The sequence below is a fragment of the Electrophorus electricus genome, chromosome 14 (genome assembly GCF_013358815.1).
Source record: "Electrophorus electricus isolate fEleEle1 chromosome 14, fEleEle1.pri, whole genome shotgun sequence".
Taxonomy (NCBI): Eukaryota; Metazoa; Chordata; class Actinopteri; order Gymnotiformes; family Gymnotidae; genus Electrophorus; species Electrophorus electricus.
Window position 1 is genome coordinate 11,197,423 of NC_049548.1, and position 26,459 is coordinate 11,223,881.

General features: G+C 37.7%; 1 protein-coding gene across 3 annotated transcripts in view; it reads left to right on the forward strand.

The window, feature by feature from the left end:
- The window catches only part of LOC113582898 (calcium-activated potassium channel subunit alpha-1-like), an 86,583-nt gene that overhangs the window by 23,880 nt on the left and 36,244 nt on the right, over nucleotides 1–26,459 (forward strand). For all 3 annotated transcript variants that reach the window (XM_035533367.1, XM_035533368.1, XM_035533369.1), the window contains exons 3-18: nucleotides 2,210–2,303; nucleotides 2,749–2,860; nucleotides 8,811–8,886; nucleotides 9,218–9,293; nucleotides 9,512–9,682; nucleotides 11,153–11,244; nucleotides 15,190–15,300; nucleotides 15,592–15,697; nucleotides 16,206–16,288; nucleotides 16,441–16,510; nucleotides 17,472–17,627; nucleotides 18,484–18,593; nucleotides 18,691–18,762; nucleotides 19,605–19,691; nucleotides 21,037–21,113; nucleotides 24,663–24,689. In XM_035533367.1, the coding sequence (XP_035389260.1) occupies nucleotides 2,210–2,303; nucleotides 2,749–2,860; nucleotides 8,811–8,886; nucleotides 9,218–9,293; nucleotides 9,512–9,682; nucleotides 11,153–11,244; nucleotides 15,190–15,300; nucleotides 15,592–15,697; nucleotides 16,206–16,288; nucleotides 16,441–16,510; nucleotides 17,472–17,627; nucleotides 18,484–18,593; nucleotides 18,691–18,762; nucleotides 19,605–19,691; nucleotides 21,037–21,113; nucleotides 24,663–24,689 (1,520 nt within the window). The remainder of the gene's footprint in view (nucleotides 1–2,209; nucleotides 2,304–2,748; nucleotides 2,861–8,810; nucleotides 8,887–9,217; nucleotides 9,294–9,511; nucleotides 9,683–11,152; nucleotides 11,245–15,189; nucleotides 15,301–15,591; nucleotides 15,698–16,205; nucleotides 16,289–16,440; nucleotides 16,511–17,471; nucleotides 17,628–18,483; nucleotides 18,594–18,690; nucleotides 18,763–19,604; nucleotides 19,692–21,036; nucleotides 21,114–24,662; nucleotides 24,690–26,459) is intronic.

Here is a 26,459-nt window from a genome sequence, read left to right on the forward strand (position 1 = left end):
GGTGGAGAGTGCTCTCTCCAAACTGAGGAATAGAAAACAGGGGTGCATAGAGAAATATAGATATTCTCTATACGTGAAATATATATATGCAAGATAAATATATATATTCTATGTATGTACAATATATGTATATTATGATTATATACACAATGTACAATGTATATGGTTGTGTATATATGTACACAATCTACAGAATGTACAGATCCATTTCGTATAATAACATATCTACAGTTGTTGTGTAACAAGGTAATTGAATATAAATATATATATACAGATATACAGTTATGTTACAGATATACAGTTATGTTACAGATATACAGTTATGTTACATTGTGGTGGTGGTCCCCACAGTATTATTCTTTGACTGCAATGGAACTCAGTCACTTAACAAATCATTAGCTTTCTTTTTTAATGATATTTAAACATTTCAGGATATAATGATTATTGTTACTTACTGTACTTAAATATATATTCATTTGACAAATCCTATCCATTTTTTATGGTGATTTGGGATGTTCTTAAAAATGACTCATTAAGTTCTGTCTTTTGCTGTCTTCATCAGTATGAAGATTTAAATGTGATTTATAGTGTTTAATGATGATTTTTCTATTTTGTACATTTATGTACAGGTCATATGGCGTTTCCAGCTCTGTTGTTGATCTAATTTGGGAATTAAAAAAGTGAAGTTTGCCAATGCACCATTTTACAGTGTTTGTTTTTCTTGTTTTGTCATTTAAGGAACCTTTCTCAGAAACGCATAGAGCAAGCTTGCATCAAATGGCAGAAAGGGGGTGTGCTAATTTGGAATTCAGGTGTTTTAATATTTTGATCAGCAGAACATCAGTCTCCTTTTTTATCCTGCAAAAAGATTAGACCTAAAAGAGGGGCTCTATCATCTCTCTCCTGGTCCTTTCTTCACTAAGCACAACATGGACAGTTAACAGCAAACAGCTGAAAATTGCATTTCTTAATTTCATTAATCCAAATAAAAGTGGAATCTAAACTAATGTCTGATCAATGTGACCATGGTAATAGATTTGGTAATAGATTTGCTACAGTACTTTCAAGCAAGCTTGTGGAAGTGGTCATGAGGCTGAACAAGTCCCTCTTGTTAAACTACAGATGAAACTCAAATTCCTGGACTTTAGAGACAGGAGGCAGATTCCCAGTGCACCTGAATGATGTCATATTTTATCAACAAAGAACCAGCGTTACAAATTCCCTACTATTTCAAGAGTAATTCAGCGAGGACAACAAGCTGGGATAATCACCTAAATATCAACAACATGTGAGACTTTAACTTTTGGGAATAGTTTCATTAAAGGACTTATCTGAAACACTAGTATTTTCATGTATGTGTATTCTAAACAAAGCTATCTTTGTTTAAATCTTCTTAAAATCGGTACACACTGGAAGTTCTTTCACCTCTTTGCACACAATCTCGAGCTCTCTCTCTCTCTCTCATTACTAACATTACTAATTTTGCCCTAGGCTCAGGCACAATGACTTTATTGTTAGTTAATGCAACTATGGCCATTATAATTTGTTCTATGTTCACGTTAGAACAAGCAAGCTGAGCTCATTAACATACAACCATGTTGCTCTGTTGTTTAAATTCTATGCCATTTTATTTGATTTGTTCTCCATAGGAAAACCAAGAAAGAAAGTCCCGACTCTTTCTCATACATGCAAGCTTGCGTGAACGTGTGCACACTTCCACGCACGCATTTGTTCTCCTCCCCGTTTACTTACACACACACTCACGCATGTTTTAGCTTGTTTCACTGTAAATATACTGATTGTTGATGCTGTTGTTTGTGATTTTATAGTAATTGTGTTAATAAATGTATCATTTATTCTCACCAAGTTGTCTTGATATCATTCAGATTGTTGTTGTTGCCAGTATCATCAAAGAAATCAAGTTCAAGTTTGGTTTATCATGGTTATTCAAATCCTTCAGGGATCAAATCAATAATGTTACTTTCTTTAGTTAGAAATTAAAGATTGTGATTCTGATTTGAGTTGAATATATAAGACTGATAAATTGACATTTAATGAGAATCAGTTCATAATTGATGCATAGTAAATCTTATGTATTGTAAAGAATTAGTAGATGAAACCGCTACAATAGCTACACCATATTGTTGGCTAGTGATTGTACTGAAAAGTGAATATCTTCAGGTTCAATAATGTGTTCCTGTTTTCACAGTCCTATAGAATCCTGCCCGAACTTCCGCACTGACTTCACCTTGCAGGTCGACATGGTGCTCAACGTCTTCTTCCTGCTGTACTTCGGGCTGCGTGTAAGGAGCCATGACATAAACATATGCAAAAGCTCAGTAAAAGATCCTATGAGATTCATATGAATTTATGGTTATATGCTGGACACAGTAGATTTTATTTTTACATGATTATAGCCTGTTTTCATTATCTTTCATAGTATCATGTTATGTTAAGGAGCTGTTATAATTTTAATCTGAAATGTAATTGCCAGTTCTATACCATGTTTATTTTAACATAGCCTTTTTTATAGCCTTTCCTAGCAGAATATTACACATAGATATTTATATAGGGTGTATTACAGACTTTTGGAATGCAGGTGAATATTTAATATTTAACAGTGTTTTTATTTATATATATATATATATATATATATATATATATATATATATATATATATATATATATATATATATATATATATATATATATAAACAACACACAAATATGCTCTGTCTCTCTGTTCAGTTCATTGCAGCTAATGATAAGCTAAAGTTCTGGCTGGAGGTGAATTCAATTGTGGACTTCTTCACTGTGCCACCAGTATTTGTGTCTATGTACCTTAACAGGAGTTGGCTGGGTAAGTGCTGACCATGAGACTTTGAGTTCAGACCATCTTAACACTGGCCCAGGATCAGACTTGTTTGCCCCATAAATTTATTACAAAAGGCTAAACTGTTTATCATACATAACTGTTCCTGCCTCCTGTTTGAATATATGTGAATACATAAGTGGTATTCAGAGGAGCTCAGTATCCAGGAAGTGCTAGCCTCAATCACCACCTAGTGGCTGTGCCAGTTATGGCACATGAAATAAAGATTTTTGAACTTGTTCCTCCTCCTTTGGATGGTTTAGCACATAGAATTATGGTCTTATTTCCAATTGCAGGTTTTTAAAAAAGTTTTTTATATTTTATTTTCATATAGTCTATTGAGATTAATATGGTTAGGTATTATGGATAAGACTTCTTCTGTGACGCCTTCATGCTGTTATTGATGTATTTATATAAGTTGTTGTCATTTCCTTTAATAAGATGGTTTATCAGTTTATGTTGAACTTGGAGGAACCATCTCAGCCCTAGCTCACTTGAGTGTGTGTGGGTGTGGGTGTGGGTGTATGTGTGTATGTGGGTGAGAAAATCTGTTTATGTCTCTGTCAGTTGCTTATACATTTATTAAGTCACCATTACTGTAAATGGGCTTACTCTATAATGGGGGGATCTGCACTACTGCAGATGTTTCTGGAAGGGAATTTCAGAGAGACTCACTGGAAATGTTCCTTTCATTCCCTTAGTGCATGTCAGTCACCTCAAGTGTCTTTGCATGCTGTAGATCTCAAGATTTTCCTATATGTGTTATTCCTTAACATACAATTACCACCCTGATGGATGCGTGTGTGTGCGTGCGTGTGTGTGTGTGTGTGTGCGCGCATGTGGGCAATAATGGCAGGATGTTTTTGTCTATCTGGTGGTGTTGGTTTGTGTGTGTGTATGTACGTGTTTTATATCAGTCAGTTTTCATTGCATTGAGTGCTTCAGAATCCCTTCTGAGCGTCCAATGGGTCTAGTTAACTGTTTAAATGAAAGATAGACCATTTTCATGATGACTGATTAAACAGTGATTAATGTTTGTGTAGGCATTTCATGATTCTCTCAAATGAGTTTTTGTTTACATCTCATTGAGGTGAGCTTCTGTGTAAAGTAGAGGAGATTTGTAGTATATTCCCTGCCCTAGCTGATCAGTCAGACCTGATTATAGTCACAGAATGTGCCTGCCTTGCCCCTCCATGGGCATCATCGACTGCTGGTCATCACAGTGACATCTGTTATTTTTGTGCCCAGGCTTATTGGACCAGGGTTCTGTCAGGACAGCTGAATACAGGACATGACATAAAACTTTTAATATGGACCCTTCTTGAGAAATTTCATAGCCCATCAAAAGTTTAGTGGCAACTAGTTTTTCAAAGTGCTTTGTATAATTCAGCATGTCTGTCAGTTTGCAATATATTAATACACTGCCTGGCCAAAAAAAAGGTCACCACCTGAATTTAGCTAAGCAAATAGGTAAGAGCCGCCCATTGGATAATTACTGTATGGGTGATTGTTTTAACTGGAAACAAGTTATTTAACCCTAATTGCTGCAGTGAGTAGCTTCCCATTTATTAAACAACCATGTTGAAAGACACATCCTGTGGTTGTGGAAAAGATGTTAATCTGTTTCAGAAGGGTCAAATTATTGGCATGCATCAAGCAGAGAAAACATCTAAGGAGATTTCTGAAATTACTCAAATTGAACTGTCCAACGCATTATTAAAAAGTGGAAGGACAGTGGGGAAACATTGTCTTCGAGGAAGGAATGTGGTCAGAAAAAAATCTTGAATGATTGTGATCGGCGATCACTTAAACGTGTGGTGAAATCAGATTGTAGAAAAACAACAGTAGAACTGAGGGATATGTTTAATAGTGAAAGTAAGTGCATTTCCACATTCACAATGTGAAGGGAACTCAAGGGATTGGGACTAAACAGCCTTAAGAAAACCACTTGTCATGAGGCTAACCAGCAAAAATGGCTTCAATTTGCTAGGGAGCATAAAAATTGGACTCTGGAGCAATGGAAGAAGGTCATGTGGTCTGATGAGTCCAGATTTACCCTGTTCCAGAGTGATGGGCGCATCAGGGTAAGAAGAGAGGTGGCTGAAGTGATGCACCCATCATGCCTAGTGCCTACCATACAAGTCTGTGGGGGCAGTGCTATGAACTGGGGTTGCTGCAGTTGGTCAGGTCTAGGATCAGCGACATTATGTGCCCAAAGAATGAGGTCAGCTGACTACCTGAATATACTAAACGACCAGGTTATTCCATCAATGGATTTTTTCTTCCCTGATGGCACAGGCATATTCCAAGATGACAATGCCAGGATTCATCGGGCTCAAATTGTGAAAGAGTGTTTCAGGGAACATGAGACATCATTTTCACACATGGATTGGCCACCACAGAGTCCAGACCTGAACCCCATTGAGAATCTTTGGGATGTGCTGGAGAAGACTTTGCGCAGTTGTCCAAATTTCCCATCATCAATACAAGATCTTGGGGAAAAATTAATGCAACTCTGGACAGAAATAAATGTTGTGACATTGCAGAAGCTTGTGGAAATTATGCCGTGCTGTAATCAAAACTAAAGGCGGTTCAACAAAATATTAGAGTATGTGACCTTTTTTTTTGGCCAGGCACTGTATATTAAAGACTATATGGACCCTGACTATAAGCATACAAGTGTTTTTCGCTTGTACGTAGCCTTGTAGCTGGGGGCGATTTCTGAGTGTGTGCTTTCTCTGAGGGAGGAGCCTCACAGTTGTGGGTGAACTCTGATCTGGCACTTTCTCTGAGGGCAGAGCTTTGTAAAAGGGGAATGAGTTCTGAGTTATTGCTTTCTCTGATGGTGGAGCCTCATAGCTGTGGATGAGCTCTGAATCTGTACTTTCTCTGTGGGGAGAGCCTCAAAGCTGTGGCTGAGCTCTGACTCATCACTTACTTTGAGAGCAGACCCTCATAGCTGTTAGTGAGCTCCTTCATTTGGAATGCCCTGCAACATCACGCAGAAGGCATTATGTCTCTTGTGTTTTGATTTCTCTTGACAGCTGGGTAATTGGTTGATCCCTTTCTTTGTTAATGTGGTTAGAGTGAACTGTATTTATGTAACATTGACCCCATGTTTTGTAATGAAAATGAATATCTGGTAGATTGTTGGAGGAACATCTTGCTAAAGCCAATATTTACCTCAGGGTAACTAAAATTACTTAACTAAAGGTAAAGTTTAACAAGCTAAATTCATTTTCCTGTTGATTTGGTAACTTTTTTCAACAGGTTACTTTCACATCTTTGTTAGTTTTCATCACAAAACATTTATGAAGTATTAAAAGCTCTCACATGCCACTCTGTCAAAGAGCAGCAAATAAATGGCAATATGTCAATCAGGCAGCCAGCAGGCATAACTCACCAGAAGGTCTTGACAAGACACACAATGACTGATGGGTAAACATCTGTTTCAAATTCCTACATAGTTATTCACTACTCCACACACAGTTTGAAGTTCCCTTCAAACTGAATTTTTTCAAACCATACGGTTTGGAATGTCCTTTAAAAGGGCCTAATTCTTGGTGTAGTCCACTTCACAGGGAACTACCAGAACAAATAGAATGCACTGAGTTGAGCCTCATAGGTGTAAGTGAGCTCTGAGACTGCTCTTTCTCTGAGGGTGGAGCTGCTGAAGTTGATCTTTATTGTCATTGTTGTTGATGGCCTACTGCTGACACAGGCAAAAAATGCTTTACTTTGGAGTCCAGGGAAGCCAGCAAGAGCCACAGGCTCCTCCTCAAACAAGGTCGCCTCTCTGTGTGCCACACAGGATGGCTTGCTTGTTCCTGAGTGGCACCCCCTGGGCAGATCCTTGGGCAGTATTTTAGGTGCCAGAGGCTCGCCGCTCCTGGAGACTGCAGATTCCATGTCCTGGAGACTGCAGATTACATGTCACTGTCAGTGAGAGGCTCCCCATAGAGGACCTCCTCCATCTCCATTGGTGGATCCTCCACACAATCGAACCCCAAGTCCGACTGCAGACCAACGTCGTTGCATTTCCCTCTCCCTCCATAATCTGTATAACCCTCGTAGTAGTCCATGTAGGGGGTCGTAGGACCCAGTGGAGTCCACTTCCAAATACTAATCCCCATAGTCCAGCTGGGGTTCGTAGGACTCTGCAGAGTCCGACCCTGGATCATACCCAGGACCCCCACAAAATCCACTAGGGGCCTTCTCCTCCATTGTGGGAGTATGGAGTGAGGCCAGGATGACAGAGGGTCTCTGCGAGGCTTGTGGAAGGGCGTTTGCTTCCTTTTTTTCCTTTCCTTCTTTTGCTCCCCGTCCCAGGTATCCTTTGTCAGTCGGTGTTTCTGTAACGAGGAGGCTAAGCAGAATGCGGGAACGAGTGCGTAAAACAAAGACATAAGTTTATTAACACATAACACGGAAACATAGCATGCAGGCTATGAGGGTTAAACGGCGACAACTGCAATATGTAAATGATAGACTTTTATACATGCATACTAATGACCCACAATGAGAAGCAGGTGTGGAACACAGGGAGGCGGGCATGGCCACACAAACGAACATATTCACATAAACACACACGGGGAGACGTTTGGGAGGAGGGGCCATACCGTGACAAACCAAATCGAAATGGGAGTGTTTCTTCAGGGAGGTGGGGGCTTTACACCAATACAACAAACAAAAATGTATGAAAGCCAACTCAACCACTAACTTTCCTATTTAAGAAGCATTACAACTAACCACTTGAGGCCCTGTGCATAAAGCCTCTAAAGATCAAGTACACTCATAAGGCTCTATATAAAAACCTAGCTAGACAGCAAAGTACTCCTAAGGCCCTATTCAAAGAACCTGGGACAGAAAAAGGGGTACATTCAAACTCAACACCCTATCTCAAAGAGAGTCTACAACTGACAGTGATTTTACAAACTCAGAACCCTACAGATCTGCGTCTACCATGGCACTCATGGTTACTACTGACCAAGACACCACGGGGCACCAACACATTAGAGACACAGGTACTTAAAGAGTGGTTAATTGTCCCATTGGCCAATCAGGTCATCTGTGTTGTAACGATAAGTCATCTCTGCAGCTCACTGGTTTTGCTATGTGCATCACTGTTGTTGCAAATAACCTGTTGTTGTAAGGCTCTTTGTGCTGTCAGGTTCTAGTTAGTTTATTGTTGTTATCTTTGTGTTTCGCTTTGGGTGTTTTGTTTCATTTTTGTTCCTGTTTTCAGTATGTTTGCTTCATTGTGTCCTGGCTTGACCTTGGACTCTGTAATGGCTAAACAAAACACAGGGTTTAAATACGTGATCTAATGGACACTAAACAAAACACAGGTGCAAATCATGATGGGAGGAGAAAACAATACTAAGGAATGGAATCACAACAGGGAAGTAAAGGACATGAGAGAGAAACCATGGAAACATGGATGCCAGGAGGATGGCCAGTCAGGACAGTATCACACTAATATGTGTGTTTGTGTGTGAAGTCCTATTTAGGGCTGTAGTTTTCAATTGTGTAGTGGATTTAGTAGTTTAGGAAGTGGCACTCAGGGCATTTTACATAATCGTGTATGAACCCATTTGTCAGGCCACCTCCTGTTTTGGTTTACTCCAGATTTCATCCCTCTCCATTCTGCTCTCTCAATCTACAAATAAGAATTAATCTCTATATGGTCAATGCTGTGAGATGTATGTCCTATCTTCTCTTGTAGATGTTTTCTTTTTGTTGGGTAAGTGGTTTTGTTGTAGTTTTTATTATCCATGCGAGCAAAAAAAATCATCATTGCTCACTGTGACTTTTAAACTTGTGCACTGCATTTATGAGATACATCTGGTAGAAGCATCTAACTCCAGTTTGGAAGCTGATAGTGCTTTGTTACATGATGGCTGAGTTTGTTCTTCTTGTGTTTTTTCTTTCCATGCAGGGTTGCGTTTTTTAAGGGCCTTACGATTAATACAGATGGCAGAAATTTTACAGTTTTTAAATATTCTACAAACTAGGTAAGTGCATATTTTGCTTATCTGTGCATGTGCTAGATAAATGCATCTGGAATTAAGTGCCTATTCTGCATAGCATCTAAGCATGACAGTAGCAAAAATTATTTATAGCAAGCAGTTGCAGAGCATTTTGTTGTAAATTTATTGATGTGTTAAGTATTATAGGCTTTTACTATATAAGTAAATGTTTATTATATAATACCCATCTCTCTGCATAAAACAATCCACCATTAATCTCACTGAGGACCTTACAGATCTCTCAACCTTCTCTTTGTGTGTAACAGATTAATTTTAGGGTGCATTCACTGATCTAGCAGCATTTTGTTTTCTGCAGCAAATCCATAAAGTTGGTGAACTTGTGCTCAATCTTCCTAAGCACATGGCTAACTGCTGCAGGCTTTATACACTTGGTAAGTTCATGATCCCAAAATGTTAGTCAAAAGAAAATACTGTTGGCAGATATTCAAAATTTCCCCACAGCCCACTGATAAACTCATATATACATTCAAATGTGGTGGTGTGGAATTGACAAAGTATTTTTTCTTTCACTATAAAATAAACATGTAAATGTAGGTGAAATGAAAATAATTGTTTCAAATAACATTCATAGTGTTATTTTATGTTCCAGGTGGAAAATTCAGGGGATCCTTGGGAAAACTTTGAAAATTCCCAGGAAGTTTCCTACTGGGAATGTGTGTATATGCTCATGGTAACCATGTCCACAGTGGGATATGGCGATATCTTTGCTCAAACAGACCTTGGACGCATTTTCATGGTGTTCTTCATCCTTGGTGGTTTGGTAAAAGAACAAATCCCATAATTCTTTTTCTTTCTTGCTTTTAAGTCTCATGGTCACTGTAATCACATCCTCAGACATTGTGTGTTTGAATACCGGAGCTGGGTGCAGATTCTACTTCATGTGAATCCAGCACAAATCCAAACTCACCCTGCCTAGTGCATACCTCCTAAAACGTGCTTCCTGTGTTTTATACATTGTGTGTTATGGTGCTTAGTAACAGCTCCTCCAAAACAACATTTAATGTTTTATGTACCATCAGATTACTGTGCTTTTTTCCTTTTTGTGTATGTTAATTGGAACCATCAATATATAGATTGCCTTTTACTTCTAAATCAAGTATGCAGTTGTACATGTCCCATCCCTAGTTTTACTTTCCTAAACTCCAACAAAGTGTATCAAGCCTTGCTGCATCATAGCACAGTCCTGATTGTCATAGAAGGTAAAATAGAAAAACCACAACAGATCATAGGTTTACTTGTTAAATTGTTTATTTTTTGCATGCTTTGCTAAGACTTTAGAACTCTAATTTACTATCACCACTTATAATTGAGTTTTGGCCCAAACACATTTCTTATTTTTACCCCTACCCTTTATTTTCAAGTGTCATATTGCGACTTGGATCTGAGCTATGTTACAAGCTGCAGTGGTTGAAATCTTCCCTTTTGAAATGGGACAACCTTTCAATACATGTCAGTAGTCATAGTCAGTGGTTTTTATGTAAACAGACTGCACGGGTCTTTGCCAGATATATTCAATATGCTGTTCTCAGCTGTGTTGATTCCTATGGCCTCCTTTTGAGATTGTCTGAACATGTCATTCACAACTCCATTTTCACGCATCAGTTGGTCACCAAGTGCTCTGTAGGTATCCTTGTCAGTCTGCAATAGATAGAGGAGCAGTAAAGTTCAGCAACCTTGCTGATGGACTTCAGTTATATTTTGTATAAGCTTCAAAGGGGGGGAATGTGATATGAAAATGTCAAATTGTGAAAATATTTCAATATGTCAAAATGGAGGGGTAAGGTTAAGTGGTAGGGGCGAGGGAATTTGATGAACACATATGAATGCTTTTTTTCTTCTTGCTTTATCAAAATATTTCCTTCTACACAAAACCCACAATGTTAATGTAAATATGTTTTATCTCTTATATCCAAATTCTGCAATTAGAAAAATAACATTTTATTCTATTTTATACTTCTCTTTCTCCTGTTTTATAAATATCCTATGTGACCAAATATTTCTCAAACTTCTCTAATCTGTTTTTAGTTTCTTCCTCTCTTTTGTCCTTGTCTCAGGCCGTGTTTGCCATAAAGTTATGTTCCTGAAATAATTCAGGAGAAACTGAGAAATATGGTGGTTCTTATAGTGCAGTAAATGGGAGAAAGTAAGTATTGTGTGTGGCTGTTCTGCCCTTACTGCTACAAAACCTCACCTGCATGCCTCTGTGTCTCTCTGTGTCTTGTGCATGTAGGCCATGTTTGCTCGCTATGTGCCAGAAATCGCCTCTCTCATCTTTAATCGGCAGAAATATGGAGGGAATTATAACTTCAACCCAAGAAGAAAGTAAGTCATGCTAACTGGATAAAGTTTTTCTAGTACACTGATGCAAACAAAGCAAAGCAAAGTTTATTTAAATAGTGCTTTTTACAATAGCTGTTGTCACAAAGCAGCTTTACATATGTTCGGGTTCAAGCCCCAGTAGAGCTAGCCAAAGGGGACAGTGATGAGGAAAAGCTCCCGGACAGAAAGAAAGAAACCTCAAGAGAAACCAAGACTCAAAATGGGGAACCCCTCCTCCTCTGGATGACACTGGATAGCATGAGTACATAGATGAAATATGACGTGGAACAAAAACATGAACTAGGAATAATGATCACTGCAAGTGGGGATATTATATTTCTAATTCTGAATTGTGACATGGCAATAGTGTGTCAAGGGTCAGGTCTGGTGGAAGGCCATCTTGGGAAAGTCAAGGGTTTACTCCAGCATGCGTGCAGTAGCACCTCGTGGTAGAGGCTGGTTCAGAATTTGAGTAATATCCTCAAATTTTCTGTATTGAGTGAGAACTCTGACTGCTGCATTCTGAAACAATTGGAGCGTATTTAGTGATTTACTGGAACAGCCTTCTAGAAGAGCATTACAGTAGTCTAGCCTATAGTTTATAAAGGCATGGATGAGCATCTCAGCATCTATAAGATATAATATCTTTAAGGGAAAATATCTTTCGCAGTATGGCATTATTATGTAGGTGAAATACCTGTTCTGAGTACATTACATGTGTGTGCATCAAATGAGAGATTGAAATCAAAGATGACACGTAGTTTTTTTTTTTACATTTGTGGATGGATTAACTAAACAGCCATCCAGATTGAGTGTGGATGGAGATCTTGTATTTCCCAGATTTAGATCCAAGTAACTAGATCTCAGTCTTGTTTGGATTAAGTAGAAGTAAGTTGTTTGGTAATTTCAGAAAAAGAGTTCCCTCTGAATTCATAGATTCAGCTTCAGCTTTTGGGAGCACCATCACTCTGTGTCTGACGGTCTTGTTGAAATGACATGAGTCATTCCATTGCTTATTTTGTATTGTGTAAGCCACCATTGCTTGCAAAGGTGTATTTGACATAAAACTTGAGCTTTTGTGTGTATCTGTGGTTATTAGCAATATAAATGTGTACTTTAAAATGTTTTTTATTTGCTTTTGTAGTGTTCTATTAATGAAATTATGCACACTATTGGAATTATGCTTTATATTAAAATACAGCCATGTATAGAATTAGTGGCATCTTTGATAAGGATGAACAAGGTTATGGAGCCAAAAATGCAGCACAGAATATAAACTTTTATACAGAATACAGACTTTTATTTTATTAGCGTTATTGCAAATAAAAAAGGTAGTGATGGTGACATTTAACCTTAAGGTTATGCAACACATGAGTTTACACCAGTTTATTGCAAGCAAGAAGCTTAAGGTCATGCAACACATTAATTTACACGAGTTTATTGCAAGCAAGAAGCCTTGTGGTGGTGTGGTGTAGGATCATGATTGAAATTCAATCTTCTGAACCAGTTGCTGGTACATGTAACAGAATATGGTGGCACATAGAGACAAAATCAGTGTGCCATATTTGAATATTACATCCACCACAAGATATAGTGGTTGGCTTTTTTGTAGTTTAATGTGCTTGTTTTAGCCAATCAACGATTCTAGAAATTTGTGGTCTTGACTATACATTCCTCCCTGAAATCTTTTTCTTAGTTATATGACAATATTTGTTATCTGTTTGTGCTTGACATTTTGAGTATTATTTTTAAAATAAAACAAAGCAAACTTAAGTACTTATTGGCTACAGCAGTTAGTAATGATATATAGTAATTAGTTTTGATATGTTTTATTCATTAATTTTTATGATCTATGTGTGCATAATTATTGGGCAACTGTTAGTGTGCAGAATTATTATGCAACTAAATGAAAAATGAAAATTTTCCAATCGCACTTGTTTATTTTCATCTGATAAAGTGAGAATAATAAACAAACGAAATTTAAAAGTAAACATTTCTGACATGACATAAAAAATCAGTGACAAATATAACCTCCCTTCTTCTCAATAACAGTCATAATCCTTCAATTCATGGAGTCTGTCACTTTCTTAATCTGTTGACGATCAATTTTTGTGCAGCAGCAACCATAGCCTCCCAGACACTGTTCAGAGAGGTGTACTGTTTTACCTCACCGTAAACTTCCGATTTAAGAAGAGCCCACAAGTTCTCAATAGGGTTTAGGTCAGGTGAGGAAGGGGGCCATGTCATTATTCTTTCATCTTTAAGGCCTTTACTGGCTAGCCACACAGTGGAGTACTTCAGTGCATGCGATGGACCATTGTCCTACATAAAAATTATGGTGGTCTTGAAAGATGCAGACTTTTTCCTGTACCACTGCTTGAAGAAATTCTGTTCTTAAAACTGGCAGTAGGTTTGGGAGTTGATTTGGAGTCCATCTTCAACCCAAAAAAGGTCGAACTAACTCATCTTTAATAATACCAGCCCATAACAGCACCCCACCTCCACCCGTTACTGATCCAGCCATGGGCCTATCCATCTGCTCCTTCAAGAGTCACTCTCATTTCATCAGTTCATAAAACCTTTGAAAAATCTGTCTTCAGATGTTTCATGGCCCAATCTTGACCTTATGGGTCTTGTTCAGTGGTGGTCAGGTTTCAGTCTTCCTTACCCTGGCCATGTCTCTGAGTACTGAACACCTTGTACTTCTGGGCACTCCAGGTAGGTTGCAGTTCTGGAATATCACAGCACTGCAGGATAATGGGTTCCTGGTAACTTCATATTTGATTCTTCTCAAATTTTTGGTAGTTAATTTGCATCTTTTTTTCTCTCATTATGTTTATTGCAACCCTGTTGATGATTTGCAACAAAATGTTTAATGCTTCTGTGATCACGCCCCAATATCTTAGCAATTTTAAGAGTGCTCCCACTGAAAGATTTTTTTACAGTTTTTTCACTTTTCAGAGTCAGTTAAATCTCATTGGCCCATTTTACCTGAGGAAAAGAAGCTGCCTAATAATTATGCACACCTTGATATAGGATGTTGATCTGATATGCTTAAATCCAATAATCATTTAAGTTTATATAGCTTGGAGTTGGAAAATATGCATAAAATTATGATATAGTCAAAATACTAATACTAATAATGTACACACAGTGTAGGCCATGCATCCTTCAGAATCCTAACTTTACAATCATGTGATATTACAATCATGTGATATTTATTGTTCAAAATGGTATATAGATTAAATTTAAATGGATTGAAAATCTACAGAAACCAAGATTACCCAAATCCAAAAATGTTTAGGGCTGCATTCCACAGTTCTCCCCCTTTGCCAAACTGTGATGAGGATCTGATGTAATGTCCCACTTGTAACAATTTTGAAGTTTAAAATTAAAATGAATTCAAATTTAGGTTCAAAATGAATCCAGATTGAAATTTTATCTAAAATGCTTTCATATTATGCTAAATGAAACCTTTAATGGATGTTCATCTTTGCACATTGCATAATTTTGCAAAAGATTTGTGAGTGACTCAAAGTCAACCTAACCTATAACATACATGTGACATGTATGTTACAACATATATGCACCTTTTCCTTAATGTGACTACCTGTGAGAGTGAAAGAAAGAAATCCCTAGGCAGCTTATTCACACCATGTCATACTGTATATAGTGTAGTGGATAATGTCTCAGCTGATTTTACAGCCCCGTAAATGTTCAGAAACAATTGGTCATGTAGGCAGTTTTAAGGTTTAGAGTTTAATAACAGTCTGTTTGTTTAAAGGCAGATGGTGTTTCATTTATTTATGAATTAAAGGTGTTTTACGTATTGGAGTAATTGAACTTTAATGACTAATGTTGCTGTTTATTTTAATATATTTTTTGAAAGCAGTTTGGTGCTGTTTACAATGGTTTGTTACATGATTGTTCATTAATTTTGTCTTCCAGGCATATTGTGGTATGTGGTCATATTACTCTGGAAAGTGTTTCCAACTTCTTGAAAGACTTCCTACATGAGGACAGAGATCCTGCTAATGTAGAAATTGTTTTTCTCCATCAGTGAGTACGGTGCAGAAGTGTAAAATTACTGGAACTTCAAAACACAAAAAACTTAGCTACAGTTTTTCATGTTAGCTACAGCTAAAGTTACATTTGTTATATCCTGTAAATTGTAAAAGTTGTAAATACGAATCCTTTTCAACATAAAACCACAGCACACACAATATATACACACAATACTTTTTGTCATTCCTGTGACCACTGTGTTTAGACCTCGACTACATTACTGTAATCAGACACATATATATTCGTATCCCTATTTGCAATACTCTGTTGTTTGTGTGTTTATAGTATTGAACCCGATCTTGAGCTGGAAGCTTTATTCAAACGCCACTTCACTCAGGTGGTGTTCTTACAGGGTTCCATCCTAAATCCCTGGGATCTCACTCGAGTCAAGGTATGAAAGTTTGCTTCTTAAAGGATAGATTTTACTGTATTGTTAGTAATTATAAATGCTATATGATTCCACAGAAAATGTTATTTATTGCAAGCAAAATCCTATAACCCTAAGCTTCTAAAACAACGAAACCTGAATATAATTTTCTTCCAATTCACTCTCTCTGTTCCCAGTGCATCAGTAAGTCTCTGTCAATTTGCATGTCACTACAGCCAGAGTGTACCTACTCCCTTGTTTACAAAGCCAATGAATGTTCAGCTATACTCATCACTTACTGTAGATTTAATCAAGGCTTTCATATGATTAGGGCAGACCACTAAGCAGTCTGATTTTGACACTCATTTAGACACATGACAGGCTAAGGGAAATAGCAGCTCATTCAGCTCTTCCAGTAAGAACACCCACAGTTATGGGTATTTGGCCATAGGCATCATCTTGCACAGCTGGAAACAAACATCAAAAGCTACTTGACAAAAACTTAATCTCTCTTTGTTGTGTACTGTTGTAGATTGAACTATCAGATGCCTGTTTCATTATAGCTAATAAATACGCTTCAGACCCTGATACAGAGGATGCCTCCAATATCATGAGGTATGCGTCCAATATCGAGATGTTTACCAATTTTAAATAATGTAGATTTGAGTTGGTATTTTGGTGTCTCATATGTCTATTAGCAGAACAAAATCAACAAAAAGATGCTGGCCCACCTCTTGTGTGACTTTTACTACTGACTTATTCTCTAGAGTGATATCCATCAAGAACTACAATTCAAGGATACGTATCATCACCCAGATGCTACAGTCTCACAATAAGGTAAGGATGTCACATACCGTGGACTCACTCAGAACACTGTGAGTCTAATGGACTGTCCCAATATTCTATTATCTTAAAACATCATTTCAAACAACAGTAAACACTGACATTGATACATGTACCGGTGTGGAAGGGTTACTACTGTGGGTTTAAATCTAATTTCACTTAATAAAGGTTTATAAAGGTAAAATTGTCTTTATACTATCCAATAAAAGGCTTGATTTGTGTCTAGAAAGTTACATTTTGAGCCTATAACTCATCTGTTTGCCAGACAGAGTTTGCTTTAGCTTTCAATTATCTTCTGACTATAGTTTGCTTGGCATATTTAGGTGGTAGGCCATTCTTAACCCATCAGTGACTTGTGGTCAAAAACAGACTAGTGATGCGTGGGATATAGGATGGCTGACAATCTGTGCATTTCAACATCTGTAACTGTACACCACCAAAACACACCTGTAAGATAATGAAGTAATAGAGTGATAATAGGTAGGTGCTCACAATTAATGTTTAACTTAGCCAGGGTTTATAAATAAGTTTCAGTTTCACAAAACACAACCATAATTAACATATTTTATGATGTTTTTTTTGTCTTTTTTGTCATCAAAGTTTTAGATACTCAGACTATAATTAAACCCACTGCATATGCATGAAAAAGCGTAACTTCTAGGCGAGGAGCCAGTAAACCTGTAAATGGCTCCTGTTAAACCTTTCAGGTCAGGTCAGGCAGCTTATGTTTCAGTGTGTGTATGTGTGTGCGAAAATCATTCTCCTTTTTTGTGTGTATATGTGTGCACACATGGTGGGGAGCTGAAGTTTGAGTGTGAGCATGAGTGTGTCTAGGAACTGAGGGCTCCTCTGTGTGGACATGGAAATACATATTTGTGCGAATGTGTACACGTTTGAGTGTGTATGTGTGCCTGCATGTGTGTAGCCAGAGCTAAGTGCATCTCTGGTTCACCAGGCTCACCTGCTGAACATCGCCAGCTGGAACTGGCAGGAGGGTGATGATGCGATCTGCCTGGCTGAGCTGAAGCTGGGCTTTATTGCCCAGAGCTGCCTGGCTCAGGGCCTTTCTAGTATGCTGGCCAACCTCTTCTCCATGAGGTCCTCCATTCAGGTATCTCCTCCTAAATGGCAAAGTGTTGCCCATTTAGAGTGTTTTTATGCTCACAGGGTGTGCTGTGTGCTGAATTGGGTGTATGGCCATTTGCATAGTCTAGGTCAGAACCAGTTACAGTAAGTGATGTGTACAATGGCTCCATTCATAGGTTCATTACATAGCTAGCTTTGGATTTGGATCTTTCAAAACTTTTTTTCAAAGCTAATCTCATCGAAGGCATGATTGGCAAACATGTAAAACAGACCCATGTGGAGTTTTGTTGTGGTCATGTTGGTATGATAGATCTTATAGGTGTACTACTGATGAGGCTTAAATGTTTACAGTGTGGACTGTTTTACTTCCTGTTACGCAAGGTGGCCCAAGTGCCACAGGGCGAGGGGCAGGACGCACAAACTCCAACGTCTAGGACGTACATTTATTAACATTTAAACATACAACACTAACGGCACTCACAAGAATTAGACACGCTTAATTCAAACAAGAAACGGTTGACATTAAACACGGACAAGAAACACCAATACGTTTAACTTTGACAAAAAGAACAGTACATCAAACATTTACCACGTTACATCCACACGTTACGTCAGCAATGACCAACGATACTGCATACCCTGACGTGGGTTTAAATAAACATAGATGAAACGAGGCGCAGGTGTGTGCAGGCGTGGTCACAAATGAAAGTCCTCCCACTGCACGTAGCTGGCCAAACCACGTGCCTCGCGGGTGGCGAGCGTTCTGTGACAATTTAGGGAAATATAAATCAATTTGGACTGTGTATTATCACAAGCTCAATATTAAATGATGTGATATTGAAACTCAGTATCAAATGACTTGAATATAAAATTTTTGTCAGATTGAAGACGATATATGGCAGAAGTATTATCTGGAAGGAGTGTCCCAAGAAATGTACACAGATTACTTGTCTAATGACTTTGTGGGTTTATCATTCCCTGAGGTTTGTGAGTAAGTATTCTATTCTGTTCTGCTGTATTCTATTCTATTCTTTACAATGTCAATCCCAGACATCACCTTCTCTTTGGTCACTGTTGTTTTGTTGCAGGCTGTGCTTTGTGAAACTAAATCTGTTGCTGATAGCCATTCAGTTCAAGCAAATAGATCACAGAAACGTCAAGTGAGTGAATTTGATATTTTTTAATGTGTGTGTGTATATTCAGTGATTATTAGCCTAGTTGTTACGTGATCTATAGTGCATATTGGCTTTGAGCTTAACATGCTGTGAATATCAGATGCATTGTGTGTAACCTGCAAAATACTCTTGAAATGAAGTATGAAATCAAGAGGTCTAGAAAAGATCTCCCTACCCACTACGCTAATCCTATAAGATGATCCTCTAAGATGATCCTGGGGATGTTGTTGCTAATATTGGCAGTAGATCATAATGCAAAGTACTAACATGTTCATATGTCAGTCAAATTTACACACATGCCAGACAAAAAGTATTCCAAATTGTTATGCAGCCCTCCAGAACCACACTACAGTTCCCAGAATGCAACAGGGAGATCATCATCATCCCTGGAGTACTAATCTCGCACACCTGTGCTTCGCTTCATCGCCTATTCATATGCTCCTCTCACGCTTCCTCATTGCGAAATATTGCCTCTGTTTACTTGAACATACAGAGTGTTATATGTTAGCCTACTGTTTATCTGTGTATTGACCTGTTTACATTTCCAGTCTTTTTACAAGTATTGCCTTGCCATTGTTATACCTGTTTACCCCTGTCCTATTGCCTTGCTATCTTCTCGACTCTGATTTTGTATTTGCCCTTTGGACGCGTTTGTCTCTTGGACTGATTCTCTGGATTTCTATCTGGACTATTTGTGAAGTATATAAACTGCTCCCTTTTTGTTATCTGCAAGCATCTGACCTGTCTTGCTACATGACATGAATCTTGCAGACATGGATGGTTTCTCTAAACTAGTATTTGTGTGTATGTCTATGTGCGTGTTGCAGTATGATGATTAATCCAGGAAAACACGTGAAGTTGCAAGAGAAAACACTGGGAATCTTCATTGCCAGTGATTCCAAAGAAGTGAAGAGGTAAAGAGAGAAAGATGGTGAATTTACATTTACATTTTTGGCATTTAGCTGACACTTTTATCCAGAGCGACTTACAATTATGACTGAGAGCAACTTGAGCAACTGAGGGTTAAGGGCCTTTCTCAGGGGCCCAACAGTGGCAACCTGGCAGTGGTGGGGCTTGAACCAGCAACCCCATGTGAATAGTACCAATGGCATTTTAAAGGGGACATTCACCTTTTGATGCACATCTAAACATAAAGGCTATATCAATTGCTCGAATAATTTGGAATTAAAATAAAGACCCCCCTCCCCATTGGTCTCCATTCTTTTGCAACATCCATATTACACATATTTTATACACACGGCTGATACAGAAAGCTGATACAGACAAGTTCCTCATAATGACTTTGTTGACATTCTAACCTTTTGGATGATTTAGTTTTATTACTTTCACGTCAAAGGCAAGATTAGACATTGGCAACCTGTGAGACCACAGCCTCTTTGGCTAATTAAACTAATTAAAATGTTGGCAATGTACAGATTCACTGAACAGTTTGGCCATCAAAATTGGCTATCATAGGTAGTCCGGGTGCCCAGAGAGGACAAGCAGTGCTCCTACTGCCACCTGGAATTGGTGGAGACAGAGCTGCCTTTCCTAACCAAGTGTCCCAAATAAGAATTAGAAACCCATAAGAATATTTCTAGCATCTCGTCTGCATGTACAGATTGCAGTAATAAAGGAAAACTATCCTGTCATGGAGAGATGTGTGCGCTGATTATGTAAGCAGCAAGAGTAATTATTTTAAGTTGGTCAATATTTTTGATTAACAATTGTAAGTAATTATTTTGCAAGTAATTTACTTTCTTTTTTTCTATTCCTATTTATTTTCCCTTTTTGTTTATGATAATTTGATTTGTTGATAATGTAACTTTTAAGATCCTTGTAAATAAAGCAGCTGAACTGAGAAAGAAACAGAGATGAAGAGAGAAAAAATAGAGAGACTTGGAGAGAGAGATGCAGAGATACAGAATGAGGTTGCTCCTGAATCATACCTCCTAAAACACTACAACTCACCAAATATTCAGCATTCCAAAAGGCTCAGTATCTCTACCCATTACTATGCATCACTTAGACACATCACAATTTTAAAACACACCATGCACTTCAACATCCTAAAACCCACACTATAGAATGCTAAATGTGTGTGTGAATGTGTGAAAATGAAAAATTAATGTATGCTAGAGTGAGGGAGGGTTCATGGAACACTGCACTGCTTAGTGTGTAGTACCTTAAACAGATGGTTGGAAAATGAATTGCAGTGAGACAATTCAGAAAATGCTGATGTTATTTTTCTTTGTTCAGGGCCACAGTGTACTGTAAAGCTTGTCATGACAACATTTCCGACCCAAAACTGATCAAGAGCTGTGGATGCAAGGAAAGTAAGTTTTCAAAAGCAGCGTGTGTTATAACAAGAACACATATTTCCCCATAATTCATTGTAAAAACTGTGTATACTTTTAAATCCTCCTGCCCTGTGGAAGACAGGATGTACAGACTCAGAGATCTTGACATACTGCTGTTTGGTACTTATTTGGCCCTGTGTTGCCCTCCTAATGGCTTTCCACTGCACCCCTGGAACTTTTCCAAATGGAGATGAATCATTTAGAAAATGATTTCCTTACGCAGCTTGAAACCATGTAGGCTGTCTGTTCTATATTTACTGACATACTAGATGGAAAATATAATGACAGAGGTGATACAGTTCTCATTTTCCTTTAAGAAGTTTCTATAAGAGCTGTGCTTTTTTCATGGTAATGCATACTCGTGTAATTAATCTTGTCTTCTTTTTTTTGTTTTGTTTTTTTTGTGGGGATTTCCTTCTGTAAGGAGTAATTGGATTTAGTGAAATCTAATGATACCCAATGTGACATCTTTTTCTCTGTTTGAGACACACAAATACGCAATAAAAATGAATCCCATGTTTTTAAGTCAATAGCATTACTGCAATAGCATTACTACAATTTTTAATAAAGCCCTTGAAGTTCACTCTTACTCCAAGGGTTTCTCTAAACCAACCACTAGAGGGTGACCACATCCCATTTTTGGTGGTGGCCATACTCCTTGAACCTCACAAACCACCAGCAGATAAATCTTTTGGCACTGCTGTCATGCATGTTCTCTATTTTACATGTGCATGATGCATTAAGGCTTGCAAACCTGAGTAGGTTATCCCCACAAGAGAGAAAATGAGCTGAGAACACTTGATATTTGTTCTTGATTAAACACATTTATATGTATGGTATTTCTCTCATGCTTTTATCCAAAGTGCCTTACAATTATGACTGAACACAACTTGAGCAATTGAGGGTTAAGGGCCTTGCTCAGAGGCCCAAAAGTGTTAACTTGGCAGTGGTGGGGATTTTACTTGCAACCTTCCGATTACTAGTTAAATACCTTAACCACTCAGCTACCACTGCACACCAGACACATCCTTACATTTTTCTTCCTGTGTTCCACCACATGTTTCATGTTGCCCTACACCAAGATAAAGAATAAAACATTAATTTCCTCTCATTAATTTGTCATTAACTGTAAGCCAACTTCCATATTGTCAATCTAGGAAAATCTTCAGTCATTATGAAGGTGTGCCTCAGGGCCTAATACTAGAACCTTTTATAGATTGTCCTACTGTCCTGTTAACCTGCTATTCTCCTTTTCTCAACTCCAGCTAGCATTCTAGCATGCTAGCATTCGCCAGGTGCACCTGATGGGCTGTTTTAGATTGCAGCAAGGGGGAGCATGGCTGTTCATATGTCTCCCATAGTGTCTGTAGAACCTGCCACACCTGTGCACAGTGTACATGATGTTGTGACTGTTGCATCTGCCGTTCTGACACATTTGTACTTTTTGGTGTCCTGTAGCTGCCATGGGCTTTGGGTCACTTGCATGTTATAACTGTTCTCTGGCTCAGACAGTCATTATAGCAAATGAATGTCACTGACTAAGCCCATCCTTATTTGCATTTTAGGGGATTAACGCAAATAGTGTCATTCAAACGTTCTTTGAAATGAAATATGTTTTCGCTGTTACAAAGAAAAAAACTTTCTTATATTCTTATTATATATAGAACTTTGAATGAATGTCTTGGCCCAAGTGTCTACTGCAATTTGAGTCATGAATGATCATTGTGCTATAAGTACAATTTCAGACAACTAGTGCTAAAATTTAAAAGTACAAATTGTTTAAAATTGATCTTAAAATTTGGAGGTGTGCATAGAGGTTAAATGTTTCTTTGTTCTGGGGAGATGCAGCCCGTACAGTGTTTTAAAAACTTTGAGGGAATTTGCTTTATTGACTTCTGCAGGTTTAATTTTTATTCCACTGTGGTGACAGTGATTGTATGCATGAACTACATCCTGCACTGTCAGTATTTTGGACATGAATTATGGCCATGTTTTAATTTTCAAAGTTACACTGTTCACATACCAGTGCTTTTTGACCTGTATTTGTAGGCAATTGAACAATATTAGCTGATATATTTTTATTAATGACATAGAAGCTTTGTTAAAAAACTTGGTCTGTCTGTAGTTTTTTTCAGAACTCTGTCTTAATTTAAAATTTATTCATAAGCTTTGGTAACCTCTACTCTGGTCTTGTTTTTTAACACACAAAGCCAAGTATACTTTGATATTATATCTCTAGAGGTCCTAAATGAATCCACCCCTTCCGGCTTTAGCTATACTAATAACTCCTGACTCAATGGTTGTGAAGGTGATATTGCCACAATATATAAAAAAGAAATAGGTGTTTCTCAAAAAAAGGTTAGACCAAAGCTTATTTTTTGGTATTGTCATAAATAATTTAGCAGTCCTCCCTCAAAGTGAGGCGATATCTGACCACTTTCTTAAAATTTCTTATAATAGTGTTTGAACTACAATATTCATCTGCCACCCTGTTATCAAATTAAGGAAATTTACATCTGTAGTGGTGACTGAAAGTTTGTGAACCCTTACAAGTTACTATATTTCTGCATCCAACAAGATCATCAGTTGCCAATAATGAATCTTGATATAATCTAAATTTTTCTTTATTTTACATTCCTTTTAGGAGTGTTTGGACATTCAGCTTTTGTTACATGGAGGCTGAATGTCATTGAGATATATTTTATACATTTTGAGGGAGGAGCTTGATTGTTGACTATTGCCAGGTATTAGACATTTGTTGAGGGAGCCTGGTGCCCCCCATGTGATATGTAGTACCCACATCTTGGACCCATCAAGGACCTAAATGGATTCCCTGTAGTAATAGAGATGGGGGAAACATGCTTTCCTGTGTTTGTGGGTGCAAACATAAATACCCACATCAGTCTTAGCTTAGAAAAAAAGAACAACAAATATAATAGATTTTACATACCTACAACCTCCCAAAACTGGCATCTTTTATGTTTGTTAGTTGGCCAAGATCATTCATGTAAATGACCTTTCAGTCAGGACTTGTGAGCATCATGTAGCTGATTATTACCATTTGCGCAATCTGCAGCTGGACAGGAAGCATGGATATAATTATAATGTGACAAATTTCTGCAATGTGTCAAACACACAGGAATTGCTTTAATAAATAATAGGTCAGGTCATGAAAGGTCATAAAAGGCAGGTTACAAAAGCATAACTGTATATTATCTCTCTCTTTCCTAAGCAAATAGCAGAATGTTAGGTAGTGTTCTAATGTTCTGTCCTTGTCGTCTCCTTTTCATGGTTTTCTCACCATTTCATTTTGATTAACAGCTGCTGCCTGTCTTCTCATGAGTTCATCCATAACCATTAGGCACTTTTAAAGACAAGCCTTCTGTTGGAGTTTTTGAGGGGTCTCATCTTTCCTGTAGTCTGATTTCAGTCATGTCTGTGACTTGCCTTATTTGTTCCACTGTTCATCGATTCATTAGCAACACATTACACCTGATAACTTTTTTGTTTGTCTTTTTTTTGCAGCTAACTCTAATGGATATGCCAAATCCAGTAAGTTCGTTTCCCTCCATTTGTTTCTTATTATTTGTATGTCATTTCCCTTCAACCCAATAGCTTCCTCCTAGAGGAAGCTTGCCCCAATTTTCCAAATTTTCCATTGGCCTTTGACACTGTCTGAAGAAGCTATATTTTTCATAAACAAAAATATGCTTCATTGTATAAGTCCATTTCTCTTAATGTAATTCAACTGTGTATATATCCAAGAGTTAATCTTCAGTTTACTGGAAGTGAATCTAATTCATTTGAATAGTAATATATAGCATATTCCTAGTAATATAGTAATAGTAATATATAATTTATTTTTTTGCCTATTATGTTTCTTCTTTCTTTCTTTCTTTATTTATGTTTATTGTTAGTTTGTTTAGATTTATGTTGTGGTGTAGTAAAAAGTAAAAACAGTGAAAAAGAACAGCATTACAGATGGAGTATGTGGGGCAAAATGTGAATGCTCTGTTGGTGTCCAAAGAGTTTAATGCCTTATCGCATTGATTAAAAAAATGACATGAATTATATTGCCAAGTTTGACCCCAGCTTCCTCCTGCATGGATTTCTTCGTCTCTGAATTACTGAAAGACACAAAGACAGATAATACAATGACTGGCAATATCTTCCAGTGTGCTGAGTGGCAAGTTTCATTTTAAAAGCTTGCAGATGGAAGATTTGATAAAACTAAAGTTGTGTCCACATATTTCATTGATCTATCTGTGATCTATCTTTGAACTATCTATCTTTCCACCAAAGCATCAGTCATCTCTCAACTCAGGTTTAGTATATAGATATGTTTAAAGCAGAGCCCAGTGCCAGCATAGAGGCATGTCCACTACAATGGTGGTCAACATACAAAGGTGCCCATAGTAAGATGGTCCATATTGCACAAAGGTACATGGCTATACCTGCATCAACAGTACCATATTTGTTTTATCTCCCCTCAAAAATACTAGTATTTTAATATTGTATGAAAAATTTGAAACTTTGCAATTAATCATTTTTAATTACAGTCTATTATTGCGATTAACTCAATTAATTTAAATTTTTTTTCTACTCGATTGACACCACCACTCAGGACATATTTCCCCACTAATCAGGATGCTAATTTCCAATCTGGTGTCAATCTAAGCTTTGATTTTCAAAAGGTCTTAAATGAATGTCTGTGTTGGGTTTTACCTTTTCGAACAAGGCTATGTAATAACTGTAGGATTGAAACACAAGAATCAGAAAAGACAGAAGCTGATATGTCCTCACTCGTTCCTTTCCCCAACCCACAAGATTCACCCTAATGGTGTATAATGGAAATGAAGGGGCATGCGACAGGTAGATGCTCTCTCTAGGGCACTTCACACAGTCCTTTGTGAAAGATTTGGAGGCAAGCTCAGTTGACTTTGACATTGTATCTAGAATCTCTGTACATCCGATCTCAGCTTAGCATTAGTTTTTGTATTCTCTATTTTTATCTCCACCACAGTGTTCTTGATGGAGACTACCTTGGATGGTTACTTGTTCTAGCTGTTCTATTGAAGCATTTGTTGTTACGATGATGGTAGCATTTGTTGCCATCTTACTGACATATGCAATTGTCAGTAATCCTCCTTGGCCTCCTTACTGTATTGGGATGAGTGGTTCTGAGAGTTATTGGCAAAAAGGTGGTTAGCAGTAGGGATCTCAGGGCCTTCCAGCTCAAAGGGTGCATTTTCAGTAAGAAATGCAAGTACTTAAAGACTTTTATCCTTGTTATGAAAAAAAGTATAAAAATGTAATTGTATG